At 38.0% G+C, this 18,320-nt stretch overlaps 1 protein-coding gene across 1 annotated transcript in view; it reads left to right on the top strand.

The window, feature by feature from the left end:
* The window catches only part of LOC150096529 (acyloxyacyl hydrolase-like), a 236,400-nt gene that overhangs the window by 127,439 nt on the left and 90,641 nt on the right, over nucleotides 1-18,320 (top strand). Inside the window, exon 10 of the mRNA XM_090408466.1 lies at nucleotides 16,446-16,515. Coding sequence (XP_090264592.1) covers nucleotides 16,446-16,515 — 70 coding nt within the window. The remainder of the gene's footprint in view (nucleotides 1-16,445; nucleotides 16,516-18,320) is intronic.

Below are 18,320 nucleotides of genomic sequence, written 5' to 3'. Positions count from 1 at the left end.
TTATTATTATTTAGGCCTCCAAGGAGTCAAAAGACTCTTCGCAGGAGGTTCTTCCTAGGAAACACAAGTCTATCAAGACTCATCATGGGAGCTTCTTCCTAGGAAACACAAGTCTATCAAGACTCATCATGGGAGCTTCTTCCTAGGAAACACAAGTCTATCAAGACTCATCATGGGAGCTTCTTCCTAGGAAACACAAGTCTATCAAGACTCATCATGGGAGCTTCTTCCTAGGAAACACAAGTCTATCAAGACTCATCATGGGAGCTTCTTCCTAGGAAACACAAGTCTATCAAGACTCATCATGGGAGCTTCTTCCTAGGAAACACAAGTCTATCAAGACTCATCATGGGAGCTTCTTCCTAGGAAACACAAGTCTATCAAGACTCATCATGGGAGCTTCTTCCTAGGAAACACAAGTCTATCAAGACTCATCATGGGAGCTTCTTCCTAGGAAACACAAGTCTATCAAGACTCATCATGGAAGCTTCTTCCTAGGAAACACAAGTCTATCAAGACTCATCATGGGAGCTTCTTCCTAGGAAACACAAGTCTATCAAGACTCATCATGGGAGCTTCTTCCTAGGAAACACAAGTCTATCAAGACTCATCATGGGAGCTTCTTCCTAGGAAACACAAGTCTATCAAGACTCATCATGGGAGCTTTCTCCTAGGAAACACAAGTCTATCAAGACTCATCATGGGAGCTTTCTCCTAGGAAACACAAGTCTATCAAGACTCATCATGGGAGCTTTCTCCTAGGAAACACAAGTCTATCAAGACTCATCATGGGAGCTTTCTCCTAGGAAACACAGTCTATCGTACCACTCCTTAAACTCATTGACCATTCTTGCTCTCACCACTCTATATGGCAATGCATTCCACGGTTCAACCACCCTCCATGCAAAGAAACCACTCCTCACCCTCTTGCTCACAGTTTCCTTTCATAACTTCCAGGGATGGCCTCTGGTCATCACTCCTTCTCGCTGTTAAACCAAGCAAAAAAACTCCCCAGTGTCAACCCTGTAATCACCTCTCAACAGTTTAAAAGTCTCAATCATATCACCTCTCCTTCTTCTATCCACCAAACTCTGCAGTCCACATTCCCTCAGACAATCCTCAACTAACATTGCAGAGTCCTGAAAGTGTCTTTATTATCTGTTTCTGTACCCTTTCCAGAGTTAATTTACTCCTTCAAATCCTGGGGACCAAATCTGAGAACAATAATCCAAGTGTGGTCTGATCAGAGACTTATACAACAGAATGATAACCCTCTTATCTCTGCAGGTCAGTGTCCTTCTCATAATTGCAGCAATCCTCTGTGTTACCTTCACCATCTTTGCAATATGTCCCCTAAACTTCAGGTTTCTATCAATCATCAACCCCAGATCTCTTGTCTCCCCCTACTTCCTCCAGTATATCTCCTCCAGTAGAGTATGCAGCATCCCATCGATGTGTCCCAAAACTCAAGACCTTACATTTTGCTGCATAAAACTGATCCCCATTCATTTGCCCATCTGTCTAGCTTATTCAAATCCTCTTGCATGACTACCACATCTGCACTATTACTAATAACCCTTCCCAGCTTCACATCATCTGCAAACAACTGAATATCCCCTTGCAATCCACTGACAATGTCATTGATATGCAGGTTAAACAATATAGGTCCCAGTACTGGTCCCTGTGGGACCCCACTTGTAACCCTCTGCCTCATTGAAACTGCCCCACCATACACAACTCTCTGATACCTATTGGACAGCCAATCCTGAATCCAGTTGACCAACCTAACATCCAAACCCATGTGCTGCAACTTAAATATGAGGTTATCATGTGACACCCTGTCAAATGCTTTCGATCTAAGAAAATGGCAGTATATGCCTTTCCTTCATCTACTGCTCTTGTAACTTTATTATAAAAGGCTAGCATATTACTAAAACAAATCCATGTTGACTCTCACAGATAACATTACCCTCATATGCCCAATGTTGTATACGGTCCCTAACTAATTTCGACAAAATCTTAACAACTACTGATGACACACAAACTGGCCTATAATTAGACACTTCCAGTCTGCTACCGCCCTTATGCAATGCCACTATCTTACCTTCCTTCCATTCCCTGGGCACCTTTTTCGTAGCCAGACTTTCACTGAAAAGCCAGGTCAAAGGAGCTGTCAGTTCCTTAGCACATTCTCTCAAAACTCATGGTGATATACCATCCAGTCCCACAACTTTACTGACATCCAGAGTACTCAGTATTTGGAACACTTTCTCCTCCTGCACCTCTAAGCCTCGAACCTGCCCTATCCCTCTAGTATTAAAAGTTGATACATCATATGTAACCTTTTCAACCTGAAGTGCATAACCTTACATTTTGCAACATTAAATTGACAAACATTATCCATTACCCACAATACCATGTTTATTTAAATCATTCTGCAGGATATCTACATTACCTTTATCAACTATTGCTCTCCCCAGTTTTGCATCATCAATGAATAACTGAATATCTCACCTTAAATCTTTCCCTATATCATTGATATACAAGTGAAAGAGTAGTAGCCCTAGTACTGAACCCTGAGGTACTTCACTAGTCACCCTCAATCTCTTTGATTCCACTCCATCATATACTACTCTCTGGTATCTGTCAGCCATATCCTATCCATGCTACTCTTCATATCCATTCCCATTTACTCCACCCATTCTAATAGTTTTTCATGTGGTATTCTCTCAAATGCTTTTGCCAAGTCTAGTAGTATCATGGTGTAGCCATGTCCTTTATCCAATCCCACTGTTACATTTATCATAAAATGTGAATAATTACTAAGACAGGACCTCCCCTTTACAAATCCATGCTGCTCACTATAGAGTATCATATCCCTATCCACCCACAGTTGGATTTTGCCTTTAACCAACTTTTCCAATACTTGAACAACCACTGTTCATGTATTAATTGGTCTGTAGTTTGCTTCCTCTGTGTTGGAGCCATCTTTATGCTGTGGAACTATCTCTAATTCTTTCTACTATGCTGGAACCCTGCCAGAGCTGAGACTTAGATTAAATAACATCATCAGAGGCCATGCCAGTTGTCTTGCACATTCACATACTACACAGGCAGACATGTCATCCAGTCCACTACTTTATTCACATTGATATTTTTCAATATGCTGAACACCTGTTCATCGACCTCCATTTTGATATGCATCTTTGTCACATCAGCAACTGCAAAATCTCCACCTGGATGATACACCTTTGCAAACTGATCATGCAGCTACTCAACTATTTCTTTTGCCTCTGTTACATTCTTACCATCAGCATTGTTTAAAGTCATCTTACCATAGTCATTTTTCCTCTTATTTGCTACATAATGAAAAACTATTTTGGATTTACTTTGACCTGCTTAGCTAATTTCTTCTCATAATCTGATTAGGCCTCTTCTTACCTTTCTTGTAACTTTTCTTGCATGCACCTTTGTACCGATCACTAGTATGCTGATCACCTTTTTCTTTATATTCCCTCTACAGTGTTTTTTTTTTTTTTTTTCCTGTGCTTGCCTTATATCTCTCTACTCATCCACTTAATCCCACTTGGTTTATTCTCCTGATTTTGTTTTGGGTATACAGTCTGATACTGCTCCTTCTAAACGATCTTTAACTATTTCCCATGCACTGCCCCAAGATTCCTCCTAAGTCTTTCATAATTACCAGCTTTATAGTTCAATATCAATCCTTTCTTGACAGAGAATTTCATGTTTGGCAAACTTTCCAGAACATAACTGCATGGTCACGCTATGCAACTGGAGGCCAACGCTCTCATACACTCGGTCCCAGTGGTGAGCTATGGAAATTTTACAAAGGGCTCGCATCGTCGAGCAAAAAAAAAAAAAAGCCCTTATAATACTTATATTGCGACTTTGTAGAGTTTCTGACAAATATGATAATTCCTGTAGAATATCAATCATTAATGCTAGATCTTTTAAAAATTCTAAATTGAGAAGTCAGTTTAAAAAGCCCTTATTTATCATTCGATGCAAAATGCTTGCATAAAGCTGGGTAATTTCTCCACACAGCAAGAGCCATTTGTAAACTGCAAGCTGCCTGTCATGGTCCAAACACATGGCCATTCTTTAAAATTTCGATACCAAGGTCTTCTGCAATCGTATTTAATTCTAGTTGATTTTTTGGTGATTGATGATAAAAAGCATATAATTTATCTATAAACATTTCAAAATGATTTATTTCTTTAATATTTTTTATTGAATTGTCTAAACTCTAATGCTAAGTGTAAATGACGAGCGCAATGCCAAATCACTATGTTAGGAAATTTTTGTAGAAGTTTGATTGCAACACCTGATTTGTTTCCTAACATTACACTAGCTCCATCAGCACAAAATTCAATGAAATGATTTTTTATATAGTTATCAGAAAATCCATATGAATTTAAAGTAGCAATTATAGTAGCATGTATACATTCCATGGTGGTATTTTCTAGTTCTACAAGATTATTAAACAAGAAGAACAAGGGGTTCGCAAATTTGAGAAAAATTTAACAAAGGGCTTGCGTGAGCCCCTTATAGCTCACCACTGCTTGGTCCCCTCTATAACATGATGTTTCAGATAATTATCCCTTAGCAACTGTATAAATTCCACTTCCATCTTACCATGTCTCCTTCCAGTCTGTCCCCATAGTTGAATTTCCCCCATAATAATTGCTTGGCTTGCATTTATTGTGCTAATCTTCTGATGAAGATATCTCTGTGAATCCCTTGGTCTATAGCAGCAATCAACAATATATTTTATCCTTGGCCTCTATCTCACACCAGACAGCCTCAAATGAACAAATTTATGTCTCAAATTTATGAAGAAAGTACATATTATTATTATTATTCAGGCCTCCATGGAGTCAAAAGACTCATCGTGGGAGGTCCTTTCTAAGAACATAGTCTGTCAAGACTCATCGAGTGGAGGTCCCCCTAATAAACACAAAGTCTATCATACCACTCCTTAAACTCATTGACCATTCTCACCCTCATCACTCTATCAAGCAATGCATTCCACGGATCAACCACCCTCCATGTAAAGAAACCACTCCTCACCCTCTTGCTCACAGTTTCCTTTCATAACTTCCAGGGATGGCCTCTTGTCATCACTCCTTCCCGCTGTTCAACCAAGTGAAAGAACTCCCCAGTGTCAACCCTGTAACCACCTCTCAACAGTTTAAAAGTCTCAATCATATCACCTCTCCTTCTATCTGCCAAACTCTGCAGTCCACATTCCCTCAGCTGATTCTCATAACTATCCTTGTACATGTTGTTTATTATTTTAATGGTATATATTAGAACACAGAGACTAAGTAAATAATTGATTTATAAACTTAATGCTGATATTTCGCTGGTGTTATAACTAGCGAAATATCAGAAAATGCAACCGTGGTGATGGACACAACTGAATACGAAAACAAAATGCACACACTATTACAAGATCAGTCAACATACAAAATTATAGATCGCAATCCCACCAACACACAAAAGAATAAGGCACGAAAATTATTGAAAAAAAGTCACTTCCTGGCCCAAAGACACAGTTAACAAACTCAAGCCCTTCCATGTTAAAACACCTAGGATCTATGGAGCACTAAAAATTCACAAGCAAGGCACACCCCTACGCCCAATTGTGAACAGTATAAATAGTCCCACATACAAACTGGCTAGACATTTAGCGAAGCTACTAGCCACTCTCACAAACAATTCTCCCTCCTTTGTCAAAAATTCAGCCCACCTAAAAAGCATCTTGCAACACCTTACCCTAAAAAGCTCAGACTTAATAGTAAGCTTTGACATCACTTCACTATTCACAAATGTGAGGGTTTCTATTAGTGGTAATCTACTGAAGTCACACCCCCCCCCCTGATATATTTGAACTATTCAAATTCACAATACATGCAGGATATTTCACATGGAAAGGGAAAATATACAAACAAATAGATGGGACAGCCATGGGCTCCCCCCCCCCCAGCCAACTTTTACATAGAACAACTGGAAAAACAAGCAATCAATACAGCCACTCTCAAACCAACACTTTGGCTACGCTATGTTGACGATGTGCTTGCTATTTGGCCACATGGCCCAGAGACATTGGAAACATTCTTAGCACATTTAAATAGCCAACATCCAAAAATCGACTTTACAATGGAACTGGAAGCCAACAACTGTCTGCCCTTCCTGGATACACTTATCACATATCTTCCAGATGGTTCCTTATCATTTTCAGTTTTTAGAAAACCCACACATACAGGTAGATACTTACACAAACAATCACACCATCATCCTTCTCAACAATATGGCATATTAAAAACGCTAACCCATAGAGCGAGAGCAATCTGTTCCAATGACAAGGCTCTTACTGCTGAACTGGCTCACTTACGACACACCTTCTTGGCCAACGGCTACAATCCACATAAAATAAACAAAATACTAAACACTCCTAAGAAACCCCTCCCACCATCCACCACAGAGAACTACAACAAAACAGTCACCATCCCTTACATAAAAGGCACATCCGAAAAGATCTCAAGAATTCTCAATAAACATAAACTACGCACTACATTCAGACCATGTAGCAAATTAGCTACCCTCATCTGCTCACCCAAGGACAGCATTCCTCCTATATCACATCCAGGAGTCTACCAAGTACCCTGCTCATGTAATCAAGCCTATTACGGTCAAACAGGAAGAACTGTGAACATCCGCATCAGCGAACATAAGAGATACGTCCGGAATTATCATTATGGCAAGTCGGGACTAGCAGACCATGCTCTGGATACCCCTGCACACAGGATCAACTGGAAAAACACAAAAGTACTACACAGAAACCCGTATAAATCAGAGAGATTATTCTTAGAGGCGACAGAAGCCCTAAAACACACTCCAAATCTCAACAAATATGGCTGTATTAACTTGCCGAAGATCTGGGAGACAGTCATATTAAGAAAAAACTAGCACTTTTCTAGAACTCTAGTAATATGTGATAGCTTTTTTTTTTTTTTTTTTTTTCTTCCAGATAGAGGGCACCAAAATCAGGACTCTAGTCTTTGTGTTACTGCTACAATTTTGTTTAATTACACCATGTTGTTATAGTCTCACTTATTGCGACAAACTGTGTTTGTGTGCTCTGAAGATGCTGGTTATAACACCAGCGAAATATCAGCATTAAGTTTATAAATCAATTATTTACTTAGTCTTTGTGTTCTAATATATACCATTAAAATAATACACAACATGTTCGATGAACACATAAGTCTGTCCACATGTTTAAGTATCCTTGTACAGTCCTGAAACCATCTTTGTCATCCATCTTTGTATCCTTTCCACAGTTAATTTATCCCTTTCAAATCCTGGGGATCAAATCTGAGAAGAATAATCCAAGTGTGGTCTGATCAGAGACTTATACAACAGAATGATAACGCTCTTATCTCTGCAGGTCAGTGTCCTTCTCATAATTGCAGCAATGATCTGTGTTACCTTCACCACCTTTGCAATATGTCCCCTAAACTTCAGGTTTCTATCAATCATCAACCCCAGATGTCTTGTCTCCCCTACTTCCTCCAGTATAACTCCTCCCAAAGAGTATGCAGCATCCCATCGATGTTTCCCAAACCTCAAGACCTTACATTTTGCAGCATTAAACTGACACCCCCATTCATTAGCCCATCTATCTAGCTTATTCAAATCCTCTTGCAGGGCTACCACATCTGCACTATTACTAATAATCCTTCCCAGCTTCGCATCATCTGCAAACAAATGAATATCCCCTTGCAATTCACTGACAATGTCATTGATATAAAGATTAAACAATATAGTTCCTAGTACTGAGCCCTGTATGGACCCCACTTGTAACCCTCTGTCTCCTTGAAACTGCTCCACCATGCACAACTCTCTGATACCTATCAGACAGCCAATCCTGAATCCAGTTGACCAATCTGACATCCAGACCCATGTGCTGCAACTTAAATATCAGCTTATCATGTGTCACCCTGTCAAATGCCTTCACTAAGTCTTAGAAAATTGCAGTATATGCCTTTCCCTCATCTAATGTTTTTGTAACTTTATTATAAAAGGCTAGCATATTGCTAAAACAAGAGCACCCTTTTACAAATCCATGTTGACTCTCACAGATAACATTACCCTCATCTGCCCAATGCTGTATACGGTCCCTCACTACTTTCTCCAAGATCTTAACAACTACTGATGACACACAGACTGGTCTATAGGTAGACACTTCCAGTCTGTTACCACCCTTATGCAATGGCACTATCTTACCTTCCTTCCATTCCCTGGGCACCTTTGCCGAAGCCAGACTTTCATTGAAAAGCCAGGTTAAAGGCACTGTCAGTTCCCTAGCACATTCTCTCAAAACTCGTGGTGAAATACCATCCAGTCCCAAAGCTTTATTGACATCCAGAGTTCTCAGTATCTGAAACACACACTCTCCTCCTGTACCTGTAAATCTGGAACCAGCCCTACCCCTCTAGCATTAAAACTGACTCCTCCAGAATGAAATACTCCAATAAAGTGGTCATTGAACAATTCCACTATTTCCTCTGCATCAGTCACTCTATTCCCACAATATCATTCTTCCACAGTCATTTCTCCTCCTACTGGCCACATAGCTAAAAAATTCCCTCGGATTTTCTTTGGATCTTAGGGCCAATCTCCTCTCATATTCCAGTTTCTCTTTCCTAACAACACTAGTCACTTTTCTGGCCTGTGTCATATTCTTCACGCATCCTCTCTTCACCTGGCTCCTTATATCTCTTCCATAGTCTCTTTTTCACATGCAATTCCTGTTTAATATTGTTTGTCATCCACTTGACTCCAAATTGTGTCCTCTTCTTCTTCACTCGTGGTATACAACTTACCATTGCTGCTAACAAATATTCTTTCACAATTTCCCATGCACTAACGATATTCCAGCCTTCCAATTCCTCCCTCCATGAAACTTCTCGAAGTTGACGTCTAAGACTATTATAATCACCTGCTTTATAATTCCACATAAGTTCCCGTCTCTTTGATACTCCTGCATGTCTATTCATTTTCCAAGTCAAAACCATATGGTCACTCTCTCCAACTGGTGGGAGAGATGTCATCTCAGTTATTATCAACTCTTCTGATGCTATAACCAAATCCAAACTCTTGAACCTCTTGTTCACTCTGTTACATGTTGCCTAAGACATTTGTCCCTTAAGAATTCTAGAAATTCTTAAGTAAGATTTTTAATTTCTTAACTTCTGTTTTTGGAGGCGAAGAGTGAGCGAGGATGCTCACTCTTCGCCTCCAAAAAGTAACCTAACGTATGCCCAACGCATGGCTCTCCTGAAACTACGCAAAGAAAAAAAGTATCGTCATCACCAGAGCGGATAAGGGTAATGCCACAGTCGTTCTTAATACCAGCGAATACAATCGTAAAATGAATATTATCCTCCGCGATCGCGCTACCTACATCCCGCTAGAACATGACCCCACAAAAACACAAGTTAAGAAATTAAAAATCTTACTTAAAAAAAGTAACCTCCTGGCCCCCCGACATCACGAAAAAACTTAAACCTTTCCGCTCCCGTCCCCCCAAATATACGGTTTGCCAAAAATCCACAAACCCAATTCCCCACTCAGGCCTATAGTAGATGCCACCAATGCACCTTGTTACAGACTGTCTAAATAGCTGGCCAACTCTGTCCCCCCTCACCAGAAATTCAGCTTCCTATATAAAAAAACAACCCACTTTAAAGCCCTCACAGAAAATTTAACCTTGAATAATACAGACATATTAGTAAGCTTTGATATCTCCTCTTTGTTTACCAATATTCCCTTAACTGACACTTTATCTCTCTTAGAAAACGTTTTTCCCTCTGACATCTTAAATCTCTTTTCCTTTGCCATCAACTCTGGGTATTTCTCTTGGAAGAAAAAATCTACAAGCAGATAAAGGGAACTGCCATGAGTTCCCCCCTCTCACCCCCCCTTGCCAATTTCTATATGGAAGATTTCGAAAAACGAGCCATAGACTCAGCCCCACTCAAACCTTCTATCTGGCTAAGATATGTTGATGATGTGTTCTCTATTTGGCCCCATGGCCCAGACATGTTAGACCCCTTCCTCAGTCATCTCAATAGCCTACATCCAAGAATCCAGTTTACTATGGAAAAGGAAAAGAACAATTGTTTACCCTTCCTAGACACCTTAGTCACACGCCTGCATTCACTGTATTCAGAAAACCCACACACACACAGGCAGATACATTCACAAACTCTCCCACCACCACCCCTCACAACAACATGGCATCATTAAAACTTTTACCAAGAGAGCCCACAATCTTTGTTCCAGTGGAACCGCCCTCACTACTGAGCTTAACCACATACACAGAACTTTCCTCTCCAATGGCTACAGCGAACACAGCATCAAAAAAAAATAATCAATTCCTCCCCCATTCCCCGTCCCTCTCATCAACAAGATTTTAAAAATGCCATCACCATACCCTACATCCGTGGCACTTCGGAAAAAATATCCAAGATACAAAAAAAGTATAACCTACACACAGCACATAAGCCCTACCGCAAACTTGCTACCCTTATCCGTTCTACGAAAGATCAGCTCCCTCCTCTCTCTCTGCCTGGAGTTTACAAAGTACCCTGTTCCTGTAAGCTTGCGTACTTTGGACAGACAGGCAGATCAGCATCCATCCGCCTGGAAGAACACAAGTCGTACATCGTTAAACACAACTATGGCCATTCAGGCTTGGCTGACCATGTTTTGGACACCACCCTCAGAATATCATGGAAGAAAACCACCATGCTCCACCACAGCAAATTCAAGAAAGAGAGACTTTTCTTAGAAGCAGCAGCAGCTGTCAGAAACCAACCAAATCTTAATAAATACGGTTGTATTAAGCTTCCGAAGATTTGGGAAACACTCATCACCAGATGTCCCACCTTACATTCCAGGCCACCTACTACTGCCCCTAGAGGACACTCCACCTAGATAGGACTTCAGTGTCACCCACGTGGTTGGGCTTAGTATTGTAAGTTTTTGTGTGCATGTTACATTAATTGTTTTTTGTAATCCCCGTAGATGTCCTAGTGACTAGGACGAAATATAGGAAGTATTAAATTCTATTTTAATTCTTTTTGAGTGTTGTAAAAAAATTCATTAAACCTCCAACATAACGTCCTCACAGCACTTAAGCCTCTACACAAGAAATCATTCAAATGTAAACGGTCTCTCGCATACAATTCCTCTCTTTCCTCAAACGCACTTCAAGCATCCACATATACCAATCCTCTCTTGTCACACATTCTCACTATTATGCCATTCAATATCACTGCTCTTCTGCTCAGCTCATCATTATCATACCTATGCAACACGCACACTATTTTTCCTCTCTCTGTCTTCTTCCGTACAGTCTCAAGCAAAAATCTCATATCTCTCGCTGCCCGACTTACATTACCACTCAAGTCATTCGTTCCTACCATCACAATCATCTCATCCACCCTTTCACCTCTCTTAATTGCCATAGCCACCCTTTCTATTGTTCCTCCTGGCAAACACTCCTCACGCATCCTATCTTGAACACCACGGATCATTGAATCGCCATACATTATACCTCTTACCATTCCCTCTCTCCTATTGTTTCCATTCTCTCCTCTTCTTTCATTCCCATAGGTCTCTCTCTCATTCCCTCTCCTCTACTGCTATTCTCTCTTCTAGCATTCCCATACCTCTTTCCTACTGTTTCCATTCTCTCCTCTTCTAGCACTCCCATATCTCTCTCATTCCCTCTCTCCTACTGTTTCCATTTTCTCCACTTCTAGCACTTCCATATCCCTCTTTCATTCTGTCTTTCCTACTGTTTCCATCCTCTCATCTTCTAGCATTCCCATACCTCTCTCTCATTCCATCTCTCCTACCATTTCCATTCTCTCCTCTTCTAGCACCCCCATACCTCTCACTCATACTCCCTAAATTCTCTCTCTCTCCTACTCTGATTCACCTTGCATTTATCTCTTCCATTCTCCTAATCTTATCTTTCATACTTCTGTTCTCATTCACAAGACATTCCACCTTCTCTTTCAACTCATTTATCTCCCTCTGCAGGTCAGTCACTCTTAATCTAAATTCACTCTCCCAAACAAAACCATCTCCTAAACTTTCAGTCACTCACACCTTCCACACTATCAACTATTATTTTCTCATTCATATATATATCTTTTTTTCATTCTCTCCTATTTGTCTTCTTGTTTTCTACTTGTCTTCCTACATTCATTCCCCGTTCCTGGAGCAGCAAAGTCAGATATCGATATTTCTAATGCACTTATTTCCTCCAACTGCCTGCATTTTTATTATTATTATTATTGTTCCGGGAAACTCCAAGGAGTCGACAGACTCATCGAGGGAGGCCCTAACATCATGTCAAGAACAACTATTCAACATTCACACAGTATCTATCATACCTTGCCTTGAACACACTCTCCGCTCTCTTTCACAAGCCACATATCTAATTCCCGAGATGCATACATGCCACAAAGTCCCTTATGATATTGCTAATAATTGTTCTTAAATGGCGGAATGACTTGGCGATATGCCACTTGTGACTGCTGCTGAATCCATCATCATTCCTTACTGCCGAGTAGCGTAATCTTTAATAATTATTCAATTAATAAATTCCGTTAAATAAGAAAAAAAGTACAAATAATTAAGAGCAAAAAAACATTTAAGTACTAAATATAATAAAATGAAATATAATTAAATACAGTAATGAAAACTTAGCTTCGTTTTGTCTTTTACCGTTATGCATTCGATTCCGACGGTAACCAAAATATATTATATCGCGACAGCAACTAACTTCCAAAAAACAACCACTGAAGTACACTCATATTCAGAGAAACAATTTAGCACTCAAAAACGTAGAAAAACGGGGAAAAAAATGGACTATTCACCGATCAAAAATCACTTTCTTCTGCACAGCAGCTCAAATTCACCGATATGGGAAAGAAGAGAATAGAATTTGTATGGCTGTTAAGAGATATTTACTTATAATGGCATGTGATAATATATACACAAAGTTATGTGTAATATGATATCAGAACAAAAATACACAGAAAATCCCAATAAGGAAAGGGATCAGACAAAGTAATTCTTTAAGTCCATGTTTATTTAACATAACCATTGATGAAATAATAACAGAATTTAAGAAACAGAAATTAAATTGAATAAAAATGAAACTTTAAATTTGGTTGGATATGCAGATGATGCAGCATTACTTGCAGAAAATGAAGATAATCTCCAATACAATTATTCAATATGCAGCACAGATATGCAGCAGTTTTAACATGCAAATATCAACAGAAAAATCAAAAAGAATAGTAATTGCAAAGGAACCGATCTGATGTAAATTAGAACTAAATGGAAAATACTGGAACAAATAATGCAATTTAAATACCTAGGAATAACTGTGAACAGGGTAAATATAAGATGAAGGAAATACAGAATGAAGTAAAAGAATAATCCCTGAAAGCTAATAAAATATCAGGATACTTAAATTAAACTGTACAGAAAAATAAAGATGAAACAAAAATAAGAATATATAAATCAGTAGTTTGATCAATACTGATGTATGCATGTGAAACAAGAATACAAATATCAAAAATACAACAGATAAATACATGTGAAATGGAAACATTAAGAGAAAGTTAACAAAACAAAATTTGACAGAGTAAAAAATGAAATTAGTTATGAAAAAAAAATGAAAAGATTTATGAATAATGTCATCTAAAACCATAAATGCATGGATAAAAAGAGAAGATTAAAATGGAATTAGCATGTTAATGGGATAGACTCAAAAAAGAATAGTTAAAATGCTAGATCTGGGATTAGGATGAGATAATTTGTCCATATTTTTCAGGTGGTAAAAGGAAAAATGTGGACTGCATGCATTGGCAAATTAGCAGGGATTTATCAGTGCAAGGTTAGTAATTATTAGGGAAGATTTTAACTACAGGGGCATACACTGGAAGGAGGTAGAAGAAGGAAGGAAGTGGAATTTGTATAGCTGATAACAAATAATTATCTGAGTAGACAACATTATTGGAAGGGACTTGGGATTTTAGAATGCTGGCACTGGTGACAGCATTAAAGGATTAGTCAATAACCAAAGTAGTAACAACATTACCTGCAACTGGGGGAGAGTGATCTTGTAATCTTGAACCTAGAGGTTGCTGAACATGTGCAGTTACAAAGCAGGTGATTATGACAAGATAATGAGGTAACCTGAAGCATGCCATGACAATGATCTAGAAGGGAAAGCTGTTAGCAGCACATTAGAAATGGGCAAGGGGATGTCAAGGGCCATCCTTTTTTTGCCTGTATGTAGTATAGTTTGTACAGGCAAGAAGGATGATCAGTATGTTAAGGAAGACGAAAATCAAATTATAAGAAGAAATTAGCTGAACAAGCCAAAGGAAATCTCAAAACATGTTGAATAAAGGGGAAAAAGACAATGAAAATATAACTTTAATGAATTATGATCATAGGGAAGTAACAGAAGTAGGCAAAATATTAGACTTATTCAGTGATAACTTTGCAAGGTTGTACCATCTATGAAGCATCAATGTTGTACCATCAATGTTGAGAATATTGCATGCAGTCAAATGTGATAGTGACTGAGTAAGAATGGAAGTGGGTGACTTGCACTTGCTTAGGATATTGCAGAATCTACAATGCAAAGCCATGGGATTAGATGAGATATTGGTCCATATATTATGAGAATGTGCAAAGGAAATTATGCCTCTGAGACCAGGCAATTTAATTTTAGTCTAGCTGTGATAAGGGAAAGAGGGCAAAATAGTTTCATTGCAAGATAGTAGTAGCAAATTGTAGACCCATCAGTAACTGAGGAGTGGTGGTTAAGGTACTGCACAAGTTGATAAAAGGTAGAATTTTTTTTAAAAAAAACAGAAATATGATATAGTTTGAAGCAGGTGGCAGTATGATTAGGATTGACAATTTTTCATTACATGAAAGGAAAGAAGAGAAGGATTTACTGCTGAAAATTATTCAAGTTGGACAGTGATTAGCAAAACCACCAGAACTAGATTTTTTTGGTTAGAGAATGGTAATTAGGCAGAATGGATTACCACACTCACTTGTGAGTATGGTAATCTATTAGGTGAATAACTTCAAGAAGTAATATGATAGTTGTGTGAATAATGGTTAGTGTACACCATCCATGAGAAGTCTAACTCCATGGAGATACACTATGCTAGAAAATAATAATAATAATGATCTCTCCAAATGAAAAGATGATTATAAAGTCTTCATCTAGGAAGTAACCAGGTATGTTAAATTTTCAGTTAAGAAATTGTATATCAAGAACTACAGAGTGGGTGATGAACAGCTCCAGCTGATCCACCACCATTCCGGCCTGGCTGGCCGAGTGGTTAGCATATCCACTCTCCAGCCAAAAGGCTGCGGGTTCGAATCCCACCGTGGGCATGGATGTTTGTGAATTTCTGTGGAAATACCAATGATGGTGGTGAGCGGTTGGTGTAGTTGCAGTTAGTTGTAGTTGGTGGATTGAGTGGTGGAGACAGAGTTGTAGAGTACGCTCTCCCTCGATGAGTCTTTGGACTCCCTGGAGGTGTCAAGTAATAATAATTCTTAGACCTCAGCTGTACTAAGTAGCAGACAAAAACTCACTTATCTTTTGACACTCCAGCAGCACAGACAACATTCTAAACGATGTTAGCAATGGAACCAGTAGAGAATGATCTCATTTGATCTCTGAGTTTAGAAATAAGTATGTTGAACCCTATGCATTCAGAGATAGAGTTCAACTCTGATAGTTTTTGTATCCAAGGTTGAGTTTGAATGAACTTATTACTTCAGTAAAGGTCAAGTTAGTCTGGGGTTTGATCTTCATTAAAGTGATACTGAATATTCATTTAAAAGACCACCAATCTTCTTCTCAGTTACATTAATTTTTCTCATAACCCTGATAAAGCTGCCAGCTATTTTGATAGCAAACCTTTGGGGAATATTTTATTTATATATTAATTAATCTAAATTAGCTTATAAACTTTTGATCCGTGTCATTTGCCATATTTAATATGGCAGTCTTGATTGAATAAAAAAATCATAATATTATAAAGCATGAAATGAACCTTGAATGCATTTGATATGAATTTATGGAGTTAATATGGTTGGCACTGTAAACTGACTATATCTTCTGGTGGAAGGATAGTCAGTCCAATATACTATTTTTTTTTAAATTTCATTTTAATTATTTTTATTTAATTCATTTTTTAAAAAGTTTACTTTATTTAATATTTTCTTTATTTTCTATTTAATTCACTTTTTGATTTAATTTTATTTGTTTGTTTTTTAAATTTACTTTTCAGGCTTCATTTGAAAATTTTAGTTTTATATTAGCCAATGAACTGGACTGGCCCCACTCTTCATTTTCAACAGGTGAATTCTGATAAATATTTGTTGCATAATACTTTGTACTTGAAATTTATGTTATATGCTCATTGTATATTATGGGTACACCATCGATTTTCTGGCATGGATGGTCTGGCACTTCCTTTAGTCCAGAAAAAATTATGAGAGTGCACTTGAAATTCCTACAATAACTCAACTAGTTCATTGGACTGTCACAGATGACACACTGAATGTGCATATACTCGCTTAATTATTTACATCTGTACTTATTGATCTCTTGATTTTGAGTTATTCTTAATTTACTTACATTTAACTTTAATTAGGGCTTCTAAGCAAGGAACTGTTTATAAAGGCAATGTCAAGAGCAGGCACAAGTCCATATCCACTTACACTGTGTCATTTATAGTAATGCATTTCATTTAATCACTTAATTCACATTTAATTTATATTTAATATTAGCTTTCTAGTGGTCTGAGGTGTTTTACAGACATTGGAAAGGTTTAGTGGGTGGGAAGTGTACTGGCAAATTATTATTACATGACTTCTGCTGGTCCAGCACAACTGCTAATCTATCAAGGTTCTGGAACCAAAGGTGGAGGAAAATTGATGGTGTACCTGTATTAGGTTAAATTATTTTATGTATACTAAATAAAAATTAGAAAATACTGTAACTCTTTCATTTGGGTTCTCAAATAATTTTATCAGTTAATTTTCAAGTAGCTCAGAAAGCAACTATAGATTTGACTCTTTAATCAAGAATTAGTTTTACATGGAAAACATTAGCAGGCATCAGAATTAGTAGTGGCTAAAGGTGGCAGCATTAACTTTGAGTATCAGAAAACAAATGCTTAAATCGATTTCTGGAAGTTGTTGTACAAGTGAAGAATAATAATGGAGGGAAAACTCTAAAACATGTTTAAAGAAATGTCCGAGAACTCTGAAATGTTGATTAACAGGACAGTTTAGGCTTTTAGGTTGTAGGTTTACCAGATTAATACACAGGGATTATATACTGGGAGAGTGTGTTGTGAAGAGTGATTGAGTTTAAGGCACAGTATGATATATGTAAACTGAAAATGTAAATTGCAGTTTAGTGAACAAGTGGAAGAAAAGTGATATATAATAGACTTTTCGGATGTTGGGTTTTCCCAGATTAATACAGAGGGATTTATAATATATACAGTATATATTATAAATCTCTCTGTATTAATCTGGGAAAACTCAACATCCTCACTCAATCTCTAACCTAAGAGACTGAGTGTTAATAGTGGAGCTCTTCAAGGTTCTATATTGAGACCATTGCTCTTCAATTTGTATATTAATGATACAAGGAATGATTCAAGGGAGATATTCAGTTGCTTGCTGATGATGCAAAATTGGGAAAAACAATAGTTGATAAATGTGATATAGATATCCTGCAGGATGATATTTAGATGAATTGGCATTATGGGTAAAGGATGATACTTGTCAATTTAATCTTGCAAAATGTAAGGTTATGCACTTGGAGTTGAAAAGACATACTGTGTATCACATTAACAGTAATGGATTACAGGAAATTGCTGAGACTAGAGGGTTTGGGGGTAATGGTTATTCATCTTTATAAGGCTATGTTTTGGCTGCATCTTAACTACAGTGCACAGACTTGGTCACCTAGTCTTAACTACAGACTTGGTCACCTAGGTTTCTTGGGGATCAGGAGGTAGCAGAGTAGATCCAAAAATGAGTAACCAAGCTATGGAATGCTCCCTATGAGGATTGATTGAAGGAGTATGAGTTGCAAAGTTTAGTTGATAAGTGGAAAAGAGGAGACATGATAATAACTTAAGTTTTTA

This window comes from Typopeltis vanoorti, chromosome 18, assembly GCF_054136105.1.
Source record: "Typopeltis vanoorti isolate ZY-2024b chromosome 18, IOZ_Tvanoo_1.0, whole genome shotgun sequence".
Classification (NCBI taxonomy): Eukaryota; Metazoa; Arthropoda; class Arachnida; order Uropygi; family Thelyphonidae; genus Typopeltis; species Typopeltis vanoorti.
Note: the sequence above shows the minus strand (reverse complement) of the source record. Positions and strands in the feature narration are given on the sequence as shown.